This window comes from Lepisma saccharinum, chromosome 7, assembly GCF_977018435.1.
Source record: "Lepisma saccharinum chromosome 7, izLepSacc3.1, whole genome shotgun sequence".
In the NCBI taxonomy this organism is placed as follows: domain Eukaryota; kingdom Metazoa; phylum Arthropoda; class Insecta; order Zygentoma; family Lepismatidae; genus Lepisma; species Lepisma saccharinum.
The window spans coordinates 35,747,454-35,764,884 of record NC_139235.1 but is presented as its reverse complement, the minus strand read 5'-3'; the positions used below and the strand labels follow the sequence as shown (position 1 = coordinate 35,764,884).

At 37.9% G+C, this 17,431-nt stretch overlaps 1 protein-coding gene across 2 annotated transcripts in view; it reads right to left on the bottom strand.

Moving 5' to 3' along the window:
* LOC145990196 (proteasome subunit alpha type-6-like) overlaps positions 1-17,431 on the bottom strand; it is a 35,638-nt gene that overhangs the window by 17,770 nt on the left and 437 nt on the right. For both annotated transcript variants that reach the window (XM_083125858.1, XM_083125859.1), the window contains exons 2-5: positions 10,139-10,233; positions 7,098-7,179; positions 5,020-5,175; positions 4,427-4,605 (exon numbers count right to left, since the gene is read on the bottom strand). In XM_083125858.1, coding sequence (XP_082981984.1) covers positions 4,427-4,605; positions 5,020-5,175; positions 7,098-7,179; positions 10,139-10,233 — 512 coding nt within the window. The remainder of the gene's footprint in view (positions 1-4,426; positions 4,606-5,019; positions 5,176-7,097; positions 7,180-10,138; positions 10,234-17,431) is intronic.

The following is a 17,431-nucleotide window of genomic DNA, read 5'->3' as shown; positions in this document are numbered from 1 at the left end:
AAGCATCAAATTCATAAGTGAATGGCTTATTTGACTTATTTCCTTCTAATCTTGAATGGAACAATACTACTGAGAATCACAAAGTAAGTATTTTTTTCAGGTATATTAATGTCTTGTGTTGTTTTACACTGCTCCAAACATGAATTCATGCTTTGGTGCAGCCAGACATTCTTTACTCAGCATATCAACAACCTAGTTACGTGCTAGGATACTTGCTTAAACCAACAAGCCAACTATGTGTAGCAGATATGTAGTCGAGGTCTGCAAACTTGATCCATTGCCTGCCCAGCTTTATGGTTAGAAGTGCCAACCCACTCCCAGGTGAGTGTACGTGTTCAGCAGTATCCAGCCTGGTTCAAGAACTGGTAGGCTGTCGGTGACTCAATATAATTCTTTACGAGAACAGCTGTGATTGGAGGAAATACAACATTTATAATGGCCCTGTGGCGAAAAGGAAGGGGGGTGGGAGCTTACGGGATATGTAAGATTGACTACAGGTTCTTAAAATGTATAAGCTCAGAAAATCAACAGCTAAGGTCTAAATCACCATCCCTGAGACCTTCTGTAAACAAACGGTCTCACCGATTCGATGTATCACTCTGCGTCAACTGATCCATGACCGCAATCATCTGCTGTTACACTCATAGTTCGCCACACCTATTCATTTTATATAAGAGCCTCTGAATGTGAGAACCCGTTCTCAAAACATCAGACGAATATGCAGCCACATACATTGTTACTCTCCCGGTCATTCTCTCTTTCATAACCCTTAAAACTGCAGACACTGACACACCACTGCACTGGGATACCAACTTAACCACTTCATTTACTGGTTTCTCAGGATACTACTGACAGAACGTTACATAAATATTGAGTAGAATCTGTTTCTCACCCCTTTTCAAAGGCTGTCCTTGCTGGTGTTTTGAAAACAAGCTCGGAGAACACGGAGACTTTCCCGCACGCATAGAACTCGGCATGTTATTTTTCTAAGGATAAGTCAGGCAATATTACTAAGTTGCACTACTTCCTTGCTGTTCACATGATTATTTTTAGAAAATAACCAATGTTATAAAATATCATTATAAAATTATAAAATCTCTAAGCTCATTGAAAGTTATATTACTACAAAATGTTCACACTTATCTTGCCTTGCCATGTCACCAAGTTATTTTACGAAGTGCACTATATTTGGCGGAACAAAAATCGTTATTAGGATGCTTGTCAAAGTTTCCAACCGCAATAAATTTACGAACTTTTTGTCTTGTTTTGATCATCATCAATATATTTATTGGACTTACAGCAATGCATATGGTTGTTTATGCCCATTATATATTTTATTTACATAAGATACAATTTACATAAAATCTACAAACAAATTTCAAATACACTCCTATCTATATGAAACCTTAGAAATATACATTACCATGTTATATCATTTTGTCTAAAAAATGCAAGTAAAATATATTCAAAGAAAGAAGCCAAATTTATGGGAAATGATTACTGGTGCAAAGAGTTAACCATAAAGGTGAAGCAATAAGTAAAAAAAGAAAGAGTATTGGGTTTAAAGTGAGACGTCATTTGCGGCAGCGTATCCCATACTACAAATTTGCCATTGCTTTACCTTACGTAATGAATCCTGTAACAACGCTGGATTTTCGTGTGGATTATTTTACTTCTATGAGTTTGCAATGCTTTCTGCATGCAGGTGGTTTTGTTTACAGAAGGTGTCAGGGTTTGTGATTTGAATTATAGTGTCGAATATATGAAAATTTTGATTCGAGAGGTTACTTGTAAGGAGTATATTAAAATTAATTAGTAGTGAAGAAATCCGTTACTCCATTTTACTAGACTATTTGAGGTCTTGGCGAAAGAAACTGACTAGGATGTATGTGCCACCTTTCTCATTTCGTGCCATTGCTGCTAATCCAGTGTTTGGATTCTTTTATAATTGACTTATACCTAATTTGCTAAAAAGTAATTAAGTTAAAGTAACTCAAAGTACTTAAGGGCATGCGGGACAGTTTTCACGGGACTCTTCTCAAGCTCTTCCCCCGTGGAAGTGTTGCCAACTTAGTTATCTTGGATCCAGATCTGGCTCTCGTGCACTCGTTTGGCTGTGAACTGGAGCACCTGGCCCCATGCCCCACTATGATGCCATCACTGGTTCCGGTCCACATAGACCAACTTTCGCCATGATTATACATTTTGCACGTGACGTGCTATTGTTATATTGGTTGCATCAACTCACCCTCTTATATCCCCAGGTCCTTCTTTTATGGTGCCATGTTGACATGAAGTTGGCATAATACAGGGCTATTGTAAATGATCTCCCCGATTTCAAGGTTTAATAACTCACGTTTATTTATTCACAATGACATGCCACTTACGTTAAATGAGAAATAAAACCTCAAAAAGGTTTTTTACATACATACGTATTATGTTCTACGTCAAAGATGCTCAATATGAGTGCCTTTTGTAATTCAGCACACATCAATCCGATAGTCAAATTCTTGCCACAATCTTCCCAACATCTCAGAGTCAATGGACGCAACTGCTTCTTGGATGTGTACTCGAAGTTCAGGTAAGTTGTTAGGTAGGGGTGGCTCATACACTTGGTTTTTACCGCAACCCCACAAAAAAAAGTCGCATGGGGTGATATTTGGCGAACTGGGGGGAAAGGGGGGGGGGCAAGGAAGCAGAACCTAATCCTCACAACTAGCTCATCCTATCCATTGATTTGGTAACCTTCTGTTGAGTTCCCTCCTGACATCCCGGTGCCAATGTGGGGGTGCCCCGTCCTGCTGGAAAATAAAATTTTCCATGTCCTCTTCCAGCTGTGGCAAAAGCAATGTCTGCAACATGTGAAGGTAGGAAAGTCCGTTTACAGTGTCCTCCTCGAAGAACATAGGGCCATTCACCTTGTTACAGGTAACCAGACAAAACACATTCACCCTGGGGGAATCACAGACATGTTCTTCGTAAACATGGGGATTTTCCAAAGCCCAGATCCTCACATTTTGTTTGTTTACTTTCCCCGAAAGATGGAAGGTAGCTTCATCACTGAAGACAACAGACTCAATGAAACCATCTCTTTCCATAAGGTTTTGCATAGCAACGCAGAACTCAAGTCTCTTATCCTTGTCTGTAGGTTTAAGTGCCTGCAACAATTTCAATCGGTTAGGTTGAAATTTCAAACGTTTTCGCAGAATCTTCCACACTGTTGTCTGTTTCAAGTTCAATTCTCTGCTTGCATGAACCGTTGATTTTTTGGGGCTTCTGACGAAAGTCGCACGCACACACTCAACTGTTTCATCACTAACTCCTGGCCGGCCTGTTTATTTCCTCTTGCAGATACACCCACTTTCTTTAAATTGTCTGTACCACTTCCGAATTGAGTGCCCGCTTGGTGGATCTAACCCGAACTTCGTCCTAAAACTTCGTTGGACACAAATAACTGACTGTTGTACAGGATACAGAATGCTTTCCTGTCTTCCTTTCCAGCCATCTTGATTTACTGTCGCCATAGCGGCAGAATGCGTAACTAAACATCAGCTTTGCCAGACACTAAAACTTTTTGAGTTTTTCTTTCATTTAACATAAGGTGCATGTCATTGTGAATAAATAAACGTGAGTTATTAAACTTTGAAGTCGGGAAGATCATTTTCAATAGCTCTGTATTGTTATCAGGGAATTCTTAATTTTCAATTTCATACGACCATCAGTGGATTATTGAGATGGATGATGCCGCCAGTTCTAGATGGCGAAAACTAAGAATAAATTGTCATCAATTTAGAGTTAACGATAATAGCAGTGCCCTACCCCTTTTGACAACTACCATTACCCTAGGAAGCACTTTATCCAGCCTTTGTAAATCTAGCTAATTGAAAGTCAGTTTTAACTCCATTTAAGTTGAAATTTAGCTCTTTTATGCAGATCAGGTTTGGCAACACTGCCAGGATGGCCGTAGGAGGCAAGGAGAAATGCATTGAGATTATGGGAGTATTATTTGATTTGTTCTCTTGGGAATATCAAACCCCAATGGAATAGAAAAAGATATCAATGGAAAGAAGGCAGTTTGAAGATGTATTTCACCAGTGGAAAAATCGAAACTTCCATTTGATTAGCCATAACTTGATGTTGAAGTTGATTCCCTATAAGGAATACATGTAATCCCGAAAATTCTCATTTATCATATTTTTCAAACATCGTATCCAGCTTAATAATCAACATAAAGTAAAGTGAAAATTTTGAAAATATATATGGGTAAAATTGGAATTTAGCTTGGTCCTGAAATAGACACACTGCGAATGGGGATTCAACAAGTAGTGCCATGTTGAATTTTATAGGGTATTTCCTAGTATCCTTAGGTGTATATACCTTAAAGCTGAACTCAATTCTGCAAAGAAACAAAGTGGATGGGAAGTACCTGGATAGCTTCATCTTCATTGTATTCCTGCTTCTTCTTGAACTTCTTCTCCAGGAAGCTGTTTCCTTCGGTCTGCTTTGAACCGACACTTATGGCCCGATAACCACAGTAGTATCCTGCCGGATCGGTCTTGTATACGCATGGCCCCAATTCAGTATCGTATGCAATCAGTATCATGCCTGGAAAAAGAAGAAGAACAGTCCAAAAGAATTACAAGAGCCTCGATATTACAAATTCATCATCTATACATATGGATCTTGATTTTTCAAGTTATTATTTCATTTTTGGTGCTCTTATTATCAAACTTTTCATTTTCAATTCACCATAATGTTGTACTGAATACATAAAAAATCCATTTTCATTAAAAATTGCATTAATCTTTAAACATTTGTCACAAGAATAAAAATGTTGTGAAGAAACATACGAGGATAATTAATTTTCTCCCAGCTAAAAGTTTATTAACAATATACTGGTAAACCATTCTAAATTGAATACACCTGGAATGTTATGAAACAGTTAACCTAAACATGTATGTTATGAGTTAGTAACTCACACAAACAATTTGAATAGCTCTAAAAAGCCAAAATACTTACTGCATCCCAGAGGTCGCATTTCAGCATTTTGTGTGTAAACCTGGGAGATGTCAGCTACGCGACGACACAGATTATCAACGGGGATATCATATCCATTGGTGTACTTCCAGTTGGCAGCCTCGTATCGAGCTCTCTGGACCTGCGACTTGCTGTCAGCTGAGGACAATTAAAATCAACAATAAGAAATACTGTAAAACCATGTATATGAAAAAAAAATATTTTTGGAGTGTAAGGAACTAAACTGAGTCATTTTAGAGAATTTATCAGTTCATAATTTTGCCATTAAAAATTTTAAAATACATAATGATTGGGAAATACTAATGCACCCTCCTTAATTACCAGACATTGCCACGTCCAATTCCCATCTGTACCATTTATCAGACAACCACTTTGGAGGGCAGTTCCGAAACCTAGATGAAGTACAAACTACACTTCATGACTTCTTTGACTCATGTTCCATAGAGTTTTTACCATAGTGGGATCCATAGTCTTCCAGAATGTTGGAGACAGGTTATTGATGCTGATGGGTGAAAATACAATAGAGCTTTCTTGGTTACTCTATATTCGTAGTTTAGGAAGAGAGTGGTGACAAAATCACAAACACTGTTAACCATGATAACTGCCATACATTTTAAAGCTTTAAACGTAAAGTTCCCTGTGCATATAGCACCGTGCCATGAAGGCACATTTAGGAGGTGGTCTTGCCATCTAGCAGCAAAACCTTGGGATGCCGTATACGTGATTTCCGCCTGAATGACCCGGCATAAAAGAGAGCGACGAGCGAACGGGATCCAGCGGGGCCCACTACCATAGATAAATGACGGAAATACGTGTACTTATAGGGTTTGAGAGTTCAAGTGTATTCCGCTCGTTTAAGCATTTTTTGCTCGAGTGGAAGACCAATTGCCTTTACCCCACCAGGGTTGCCTCCAGGTACACACCCATCGATTTGGAGATGGACAAAAGAAAGATTCTTCCTATCTCGCAAGAGCTTGAAATTGTGTTCATATTTGACTGGGCCACATCTTTAGCAGGTTAAGAAACAAGTCTCAGCACTGTTAGGGCACCACTCTGTACATAGTGTGTTGTTTAGGAAGGGTGAGATGCTTTCATGGGTATCTATGGAGGAACTCAAAATATCACTTCCATATAGTACACCTTCGGCTGTAAGTTTTGCAGGCTGACTGACAAGCCCCTGGCACCTGGACAAAATTGACGAATTCAAAGATCTAAAGATATCCATCTGGTGGTTATGTGGGGAGAGGTGTGTTCTTACTTGCTCTGTCAGAGTGAAATGCAGTGAAATTTACAAACTGGCACAATTTGCTTTAAAATATTCAGAGATTAATTTGTGACGTACGTCCATTCATGATATGTGCATGTCAGAGATAGTTGTCACAACAGGCTCCACATATGAAACCTGGATTTTATTTCTTGGGGTGGGAAATTTGACAGCAATGGCCCTGCACAGAGCAGCTCTGGAATTTACCCAGCCTCTAATAAATGGGTACTTGGAGGCAACTCTGGAGGGTAAGAGAGGCTGGAGCATGGTGTTGATCACATTACCTCCACACATGTTGCAATGTGCAGGGAATAGCTTTACCTCTTTACACTCTGTCCTTCCCTGCAAACTGCTGACAACTGAACAAATTTGAAGACTATTAACTTTATCTTTCTATTTCTTAGTACAGTATTCGCAGACAACCTCACAGTAGAATCTGAGTCCAGGACCATATTATATATGCACAGAGAACAGATATCATTCAAAAAGGCCTCGGGTAGGATTGCTCTGGCAAATTTGGACAATAGACTTGTTGCATTTGATGCAGGTAAGAACTTTTAAAAAGGCACAAGAATTGCTAAAATATGTTAAATAGATAGTCAGCAACAATGCAAAAGGAATTTTTTGGCATACTACAAGGCTCTAATTACAACTATGTACAAAACTAATATCAAAACCAATAACATATGAAAACAGCGAAATCTTCATTTTGAAGCTGATTCTTTTTAAAAAGATACCACAATCAAGTAACACAAACTTCATGCTGAAATTATATTTAAACTTAAATGCTCCTTACCAATCATCCCAGTCATCACACAGCCTATGTTATCTGTCAGTTTGAAAAGATGGGTTACAGTTTGTGGATCCAGAAGCTTGTCCTGTAATGTATAAATTTGTCCATTAATAGCAGTACTGGTCAATATTAGATTAATTACAGTAACAGTGGTGAAAACTATTCAAAGGGTCAAAATTATCGACTAAAATATTCACTTCTAAAAATAATCATTCAGAGAAGATATTCCCATAATGTTATATCGTATCTTCGATCATGAATTGATGTCACTGATGATGAATGGCTTACTTTACTTCACATTTCTCCCATTTTTCGCTAATCTCAAAGATGGGGATGAATGGTGGTATGATAAAATTGATGAAGGGGCACTAACAAAGAAAACTCATGCCCAGGCCAGATTCGAACCCAGGACTCCTGGCATCATAGCATGCTGTCCTAACCACTTTCCCACAGGGGAGTTAGGACCAAATTCAGTGATCTTTTTATTACGTGTGAACAAAATAACATTTAGTTTTCACTAAGAAGTAATTATGTATTGCCTCCATTTCTTTGGTTCTGTTGCTGCCAGAAGAACATGCGGAAAACATACTATTGTGTGGAAGCGATGGTTCCTTTGAATTCTGGAGGCTTCTGAAAAACCTTGGGAGTGCAGTGTGAAGATTGGGAATCTGGCCCATGTCCGCACAAGGAACAAGGACGATTGCAATGCCACAGTTCCAGATTATGTTCCCTGTGTGCTCAACAACCTGTGATTTAGCATATCGTGCAGGTCTTTCCAGACACCCTGTATACATTATATCAAAAACTTAAAGATGAGGTCATATTACACAACTGCAGTTGCAGTGATTCCTACTTTGAAGTCAAACTTTACGCAATAAGCAAATGCACTCAAAGACTGAAGGTGTTCCAATTTATTTTTGCATGCACACTTAAGCTACAAATGAGCAATTACAAATTTACACGTGAAATTTCTATTAGACTAGATTCTTGTTATTTTAGTAACTAGACAACAGATACGTTTGACAGATGGAGAGGTTTCCCGAGACTCAGGAATTAATTTGTAAGAATAGCGTGTAAATACAATGTTGTCACTTTGGTAATTTGCACACATCCATAAGCACTCCTTCAATAGACAATTGATTCAATAAAAAGTGTTTACAGGAACTGTGTAACTTATCAATTCACTGGATGATTTGCATAGTACCATCACTGAACGATTTCAACCCAAAGGAAGAAGTGAAATTAATGGTGGTGTGATGTTGACATGCAACTTCTAGTTCCAGCCATGTGGCTAGACAGGCCTTTTAAAAATATTACTGAACTATAGTTTTTCTTGTATGTATGCATTGCTTGCATTATAGAATTATTTTCCTGTAGTTTACGGTTATTACAAGCATAAGAAAGATTAACGGGAAACCCAGAGTTGAATGTCTGGGAAGCTTCGTTCATTGCAGAAGAACACTGGAATAAATTAAATAATGAAAATAGTAACATAGATCCAGTATGGAGTTTTCTTTTTCACAAATGGAGTAAGCCACCATCTTTAAAATTTAATGTAACAGAAAACATCAAGAGACTTTGTGAAAACAATGATGAATTTGAATTACCTGATGATATTTGGGATTCATAATTTTAAAAAAATCTGAAATAAAAATAAAACGGACTGCTTTTTTCACAGTTAAGTTGCTATATTACAACAATGTAACATTGACAACATACATTATACAACGTATTCTTTTTGTTTAAAAAATTACTAACCATTGTTATAACTGTATCTTTAGTCAAAATGAAAATAAATGTCTGATGAAAGGAGTGTGTGTTCTCCTGAAACGTCACAAAGAAAAACTGTTTTCTTATGCTTGTAATAACCGTAAACTACAGGAAAATATTACTGAACTATATCACTGATATATATATATATTAACTTTCAAGACTGTGTAATATGTTGAAATCTCGCTGAAATATTCTACATTTTAGAACAAACAATATCTGTAATAAATTACACCCATAGTTGTAAAGTAGTGAAGAATACATCTGATTGTTCAAATAATGAAATCACTCTTACTATCCATTGAAAATATTACACCTCTCACCCCCCCCCCCCCCTTCAATACACACACAAATATATTAACAATATAAAGGGTCTGTGCTATTCCAATGTATCCAAAAATTCTAATTCAGGAAGTTTTTTTACATTTGCAATTTCCCATTCAGACTAGAAATACACCTAGAAACACAAGTCACAAATGTTACGGGATATAGTAATCTACGAAAAACTGTTAATTGTATAAGAACTTCAAATTTACCTAACCAACTTCAAGATATCTTATCTTGCAATACTCTTTGTCTGTCTGCAAAGGACACTAACAAAGCAAACTAGCTGATAGAATTCTGTTTTATTTTCCAAGCAGCTTTCTTTTCTTTTCCTTCCTCGATTAAAATAAAAGCTAAACAGTGAAGAGCTTGTGCCAGGGGATTAATAAATACATATAAATTCAGTGGGATTTAGATTAATAAAAGTTGCAATTTTGCATGTCTAAAGAGAAAAATTCAAGAATTCACACATAATTCCCGGAGCCAATAATTCACACATAATTCCCGGTGAGTAGCTACCCTATAAATATAATGCAAAATGTACTAATTTTGGTTTTATGAGTATTAAGGTGGGACAGATGTAGTTTGGCCAGCCCTGTTACACATGGAAAAAATGTGTGTTTCACAATCTACTTTTAACACCTTATAATTTCTCAGAAAATAATAATTTCTGTAACTATAAACATGCAAAGTAGTTTTGTATAAATTCCAAACTAATTTCCACTCATTCCCAGTTCCATTTAGAACACCATCCTCATTACCCTAAACAGATTTAAATAAATAGATTTAAAAAAGTAGGTCTATGCCTAAAATATGAAGGCATGCAATGTTTCATATTTGTGGAAATATGCCAGGCACGTCAGCAAGGTATTAAACACAATTTTGAAGTTACACATTTTATACTTTGCTTTACAAAAGAAAATAACCTTATGTGCAAACTATATACTTACAGGGACCTTCTTCTGGGTTGCAATTACTGCACAATCTTTTCCTTTCATGGCAATTGAAGTTAAGCCACCCTGATTTATCGCTTTAAAAGCATACTCTGTAAAGAGAAATTCATGACATAAAGCATGGTGTACAAGACTGGTTAAATTTTATGTTCACAGTAACCAACAGGATTTACACTCATTTTGCAAAACCAAATTCAAGAGATTTAAGTGGTTTAAAGTAACTTTCCCGGCTATTCTACAATGATTTAATATATGAGGCGTATTTTTAAAGTAAGTACCATTTTGAAATTCCGCCGCTGCAGCGCTGCGGTCGATGTCTCGTGCATGCGCACTGTGTACCTACATCTGTTGGCAAGCCACAGATGCCATTGCGGCAACAATCGATCATGTATACATTTGCTCTTGCGTATTTAAATGCCTCCACCGATTGAGAATTCCGCAGACTGTGAAATACGTGCTGTTATTTCTTTTCTTAGTGCTGAAGGCGTGAAATTCACCGTCAGATTTGTGAAGTGTACGGACAAAACATTATGAGTGATGGAATGGTACGCAAATGGGTAAGAGCTTTCAAAGATGGCCGAAAGGATGTTCATGACGAGGAACGGAGTGGGCGACCCTCAGTGATCACTGTCGATTTGGTGCAGAAAGTCGACGAAAAAGTGAAAGAGAACAGACGCTTCAAGATTTCTTCGTTATCAGAGGAGTTCCCTGAAGTTTCAAGAAGTGTTATGTACGAAATTGTTACCGAGCGATTAAACTATCGAAAATTGTGCTCATGATGGGTACCAAAAATGTTTAATGTTAAATGCCTTAATATTGGTGGCAATTATGTGGAAAAGTAGATAAAAGTGTGGTCTTTCACGTAACAATAAAATTGTTACCAAAAGTTTACTTGATTTTTGTACATATCAAAATGGTACTTACTTAAAAAATACGCCTCATACATACTATAAAGAGGGTCATACTGGATTTAGTATACTTGTATAAAGTTTATACATATTTTCTTTTGCTTTACATAAATATTAGCTCATGTGCTCCTGTGTATGACAGCAAACACTAGAAAATAATAAGAGCCATGGTGGTCCAATCACTCCAATGTTTGACTGCCACATGGGAGACCTATGTTTGATTCTCAGGGTGGGCAAGTTTAGGTAGGAAATTTTGAAGCATGGGGCATCAAAGTTCACCTGGTCTCTAATATGGGTACATGGGGAAGTGCTGTTATGCTACACTGTACCCCCTTGAGAATTATGTTGATCTTTTCGTTGACAGGTTTCGATGTTTTACACAGTATGAAATTGGTTCCAGCGCATGAAAAATACAAATAACTGAGCTGTTTGATCCCAAAGTAAGTTCCACTTAAGTAACAACCTGCCATCTTGGAGTATTATTATTATTATTAAAAAACGGTAACGGTTCCAATTGTTTTATGATTTTTTTTTCTAATTCTCCTATCAGGAAGACTAAGATCGTAGAATTTTGGCAATTATTGTCACACAAAATTTGAACTTCCTTAAAGTAGGCTAATGAACACTGTTTAGATTTCGTAAAATATATTATTTATGTTGAAAAAACAACTTAAAAACTAACTTACGCAAGCATGCTTGCTTCCCATGGACAATGTATTTTCCGTTGACAAGCGACTGTAAGTATTGTAGATTAGTGGGAATCAATGTAGAAGAAAATTGGAACCTTAGTAGAATGTATTTAGGGACTTTATTTTAATGCTAAGAGAACCAAACCTGGCCTGCCTAACCTAACTACAAAAGCATATATTGAACAAAATCTAAAGTATGTGTTAACAGAAGTAAATCAAAATCAAACCATGTTAAAATTGCATTTGTAGCATGATAAAATCGCAATAAAACAAAAGGAACTTGAACCTCAAAAACAGTTTGAATGCACACTAGAATAGCGAAAGAACACCTTGTAAATTGATATCAAATCCAAACCTAATGCTGGAAAATTATAGCTGCTGTTGAGGAATGTCATGTTGGGTGCTATATTAACTTGCGCAAAGCCTTTAGACTGTTCTGCTTTACATAAGGTAACAGACGTAATTCATTTCACAATAACACATCTCTGCGAGCTAAAGACAATGGAAAAATTCATAAACAACATAATCTTAACTATACAAAAAACAAATATTTTGCATGAACCATGCAAAATATTTCACTTTCTTGATAGGGTACAAAGAGTCAAGGGTACCCATGAGGACAACCATGTAGGGAAATGGGTACCATCGACCTTCTGTACCCCCATGATAATCTGGAAAAAAAATAGTGGGGAAGGAAGATTCATTCATGTGAACGTTTGTCGTTGATCTTAGCTCATACGTTACAAGTGAGTAATTAGTGATTTTATGTGTATGACTTACGACGTCATGCAAAGCATGATTGGCATGAGAGACTGGGTCTTACTAATCACCTGAGAGACGGACAGACACCTTCGAGTTCGGATGGGGTCTCACTTATCGCACAACACTATGGCAACATCTTGTTCACACGTCAGACGAGGATTGCCTATGTTGTTAGGTTTGGTCCCATTAGCATAAATACATTGCAAATTTATTTTTCATGGTAATAAAATTAAACGTAGCTGACGTCATAACACGATGGTGTTTAACTCTCATGCGATGAGTGGGACCTCCCAGCCTGCGTTATCTGGGTCTGCCATGTTTCACTTCTTATGCAACTTTGTGTTCTGACGTCAGACTATGAATGCCTACAAGGTTAGGTTAGGTTCCAATAGCATAAATACAATGAAAAGTTATTATTTAGGCTAAGAGAACTAAACCTAACCTAACAACATAGGCATTTATCCTAAAATTAAAAAGGTTTCTCCCGTGACGTCAGAACACAAGGTTGCTCAAGTGTTGTGTGATAAGTGAGACCCACGTTATCTACGGGTCACACGCTCTGCTCTGTACGTGTTGAGTAGTAAGTATGTGATTTGTCTACCACTTTACACATTCCACCCCTACAACCTCGGAGCGGAAACTGCATCCTTTCAAGGTATGTATATCATTTATTTTGAAGAATTAGGTGATGATGGCGGTAATTACACGTTATCATTGTACGTACATGCTTGAAGTGAAATATTTCGTACGGTATATGAAGATTTTGTCTTAACTGTGAAGCAGAACAGCCCAAAAGTTTCACGCAAGTGAATATAGCACCCAAAACGGCTTTGCACAACAGATATAATTTTACATAGTTGGGTTAGGATTGTTAGGTTTGGTACTCATACTTATTTTCGGCATGTTCTTTTGCTATTTTAGTGCACATACAAGCAGTTTTTACTAACAAGAAATGGCGAAAATACTTCGAAATTGCAGGTTTTTAACTTATGTGTTCCATTCTTTGGGATCAAATATCTCCGTTATTTGTGCTTTCCTAATGCTGGAATCGCTTTTACATAACATAAAACATTGAAATCTGTAGATTTAAAAAAAATTCGACGTAATTCTCGAGGAGGTACAGTGGGTCGACGGTCCCGGGAAATGGAGCTGATCACATCACCTCCACAAATGACCTAAATTGTGAATGTATGGGGCATATCTCCTTGACATATTACTATGTCCAGAGTAGATTTACCATCCTAGAAAATATTATGTAATGACTGATTTCTATTACATAATTTGCTTAATAATAAATATGTAAATTAATGCAACTTACAAAATTCATCTCCTGCAAAAATATCTATGAACTCTGTAGTTATTGTGGCATCGGCATGAGTTTGCAATACCGGACCACTCTCCAATTTCTACTCACTAATTGAGACCTCCTAATCACGAATCTGCATCTAATAATTAGCGGTCAAGCATGGAAATTGTAAAATAACGTGTATAAGTTGTAGAATAACCTTCTTAAATACCACGATGATTATCCATACAAAGCAATTGACAACCAGGTTTCTTTCGCATTTCTTGTCGTCCAACAGTTTTCCTACCATGTGTTCTGACGTGGAATGCCTACAAGGTTAGGTTAGGTTCCATTAGCATAAATAGAACGAAAAATTATTATTTACGCCAAGATAATTAAACACACTAAAATTGAAAAGCCTTCTGCCTTGACGTCAGAACAAAAGTTTGGTCAAGTGTTGTGCTATAAGTGAGACCCAATTCTTTATGCTGTATCCAGCATTGCCAAACTGTTGCATTCTCATTTACTTTGTGTTCAGCATGGAAGAATGGCGGGAGACACGCACAACAGTTTTCCTACCTTGTGTTTGAGGAATTCCTACGAGGTTAGGTTCCATTAGCATAAATACAATGAAAAATTATTATTTAGGAATGTGGACTCGTTAGGTACATTTGGCACTGGTGTATTGCACGCTGATTTTTTCATGTTGGGAAAATGGCATCTTCCGTGGACCAGGTGTCCTTAAGGTAGGGTTAAGTTACGTTAGGAAAACATAGTTTATTTCGTTTTTCTCTACATTTCCATACTTGATCGCCAATTATTACATGCAGATTCGTGATTAGGAGGTCTCAATTAGTGAGTAGGCAAAATTTCATACCCATTGGAGAGTGGTCCGGTATTGTAAACTCGTTCTGTTATTGTAAGTGATAATATATAGATATAATTATCATACCCTGATAACTTCGAAAGAAGGTAAAGCCTATGGACTGTGCATGCTATCATGGCATATACAAGCTCTGGATGTATGACCCCAACCATTCTCAATCTTAGCCACACATGAAGTGATGTGATCAGCAATATACTCCAGCTATCTGTACCATAGATATCCATTGAATAAAGGTAGCGAGAGCCAAAGAGCCACCTTATTCAGGGGTATCGTCAAAACAAATTTCCATTTGAGATATCTCACACTGGACCTCACGATCTGGTCTTCTGTGTGGTAGTGTGGCACCTCACCAACTGGATAATTGTGGGTACTTCTCTTGATCTTAAGTCCTGGTAACATATCGAAAGCTTTGGATAAATAGCTCGCCCTGAACAAGATTGTTAAGCTGCCACCTAAACCGGGTGGACCATTCACAAGTATACTTTATTTATCCTTTTATATTAATTTCATTCCCTAGTCTAATAATAAAGAATGTTCCGAAATAAAGATTAGGAAAACAGTCAAATTACACAGATATCCATTCACTTATTCCAGGAAGTGTGCCTGAAATAAGTTACACGCTATTGCACATTTGCTGAATTTCTCTACACCACAAAATATCCCGAATCGGTAAGAATTTACAATATAGAGAAAGTCTCCAATTTCGTTAATTTTCGATATACTAACTAATTTTGGCCTCCTAATCACGAATCTGTTGTAACAAACCGGGGGTCACGTCTGGAATTTGTACATTTTGATGAAAAATTGTTTGTTAGCGCAAAAAAACATCCACGGGTAGCCCCACAAACCATTGACGTTAGCCCCAAAAATCATCCAATGGTAGCCCCACGAACCATTCACACAAGGTTAGGTTAGGCCTGTTAGGTTAGGTTCCATTAGCACTCATTTCACCCCTAAATTCATCGAAAAAATAGGGATCGTACTAGAATTGAACATCATAAATCATTTTCTTGTAAAACAACGGCGTGGTTGGACACAATGACAGGATATTACATTTTTGTTCGTAAAACTACGCATATATATATAAAAAAATTCAATCGGCTTTTTTTCAAATTTTCAGATGTGACCCCCGTTTTTTTTTCAACAGATTCGTGATTAGGTCAAAATTAGTTAGTATACCGAAAATTAACAAAATTTGAGACTTTCTCTATATTGTAAATTCGCTCCCCCGAATCTTCCAGGAGTAAAAATGGTAAAATTTTCGTATCCCCAAAACGTATTTCTTCAATTTTACAGGAGAAAGTACTTACCGAAATGGGTTTATTTATACTTTAGGAAGGACTTGGAAGTTTGTTTTCACCTCGTTGAAATTTTTTTGGCGGTAAATCATGTAATTTTCGACATTAATGTCACTCCAATGCACGAAAGCTGTTCCCTTGATGTCCGTCTACTACGTGAACCAAATATTTGCGAGCGTTTCATGACGTAACAACCGGTCAGTGTTTCCAAATACGCGGTTTTGTAACTGTGTAACAGTTCTAGAACGTAAATAAACGTGAGTTACTGTTCATCATTTCTGATTACGAACTTGCGACAACATGACGTGCACAGGATCAGTGGCGTGCTCAATGTGAGGTTGATGGAGGCTATAACCCCCCCCTTTCGCCCAGTATCTCTAAGGCTATTTATGAATGGTTCGTGGGCTATTTATGTATGGTTCGTGGGGCTATCCGTGAATGGTTCGTGGGGCTATCCGTGAATGGTTCGTGGGGCTATCTGTGAATGGTTCATGGGGCTATCCGTGAATGGTTCGTGGGGCTATCCATGAATGGTTCGTGGGGCTATCCGTGAATGGTTTGTGGGGCTATTTATGAATGGTTCGTGGGGCTATCCATGAATGGTTCGTGGGGCTATCCGTGAATGGTTCGTGGGGCTATCCGTGAATCGCTCGTGGGGCTAGCGCCAATGGTTCGTGGGGCTGGCGCCAATGGTTCGTGGGGCTATCTTTTTCACTATTGAAACCTTTGCGTGGCCCTACTAACCTATCCACGCGCCAATGGTTCGTGGGGCTATCTTTTTCACTATTGAAACCTTTGCGTGGCCCTACTAACCTATCCACGTGCCAATGGTTCGTGGGGCTATCTTTTTCACTATTGAAACCTTTGCGTGGCCCTACTAACCTATCCACGCGCCAATGGTTCAGCGCCAATGGTTCGTGGGGCTATCTTTTTCACTATTGAAACCTTTGCGTGGCCCTACTAACCTATCCACGTGCCAATGGTTCGTGGGGCTAGCGCCAATGGTTTGTGGGGCTATCTTTTTCACTATTGAAACCTTTGCGTGGCCCTACTAACCTATCCACGCGCCAATGGTTCGTGTGGCGAGCGCCAATGATTCGCAATTATTTCCAATTTCACACTTTGCACATTCCTTTCCTCTCTTCACCACCCCGTGTGCAACCAAAAACTCCACCGGATCCTCAACACCCGGCACCAATTTCACAACACACCCACCACACGACACCTATAACTTCCGAGTTTCGTCAATTTTTGACATTCGTACTTACGTATTCTCCATACTAGTACCTAGATATTTTGCTATGAAGAAGGTCGCAACACTGCATAACCACTGATCATGGACTACGCTAGTCAAGATTTCTCCGCCATATCGCGTGTAACGCAAGCAAAAGCGAAGAAAATAAAAATACTCCATATTTCGAAAATTGAGATTATTTGCCTGCAAAAAACGAAACGCGAAATA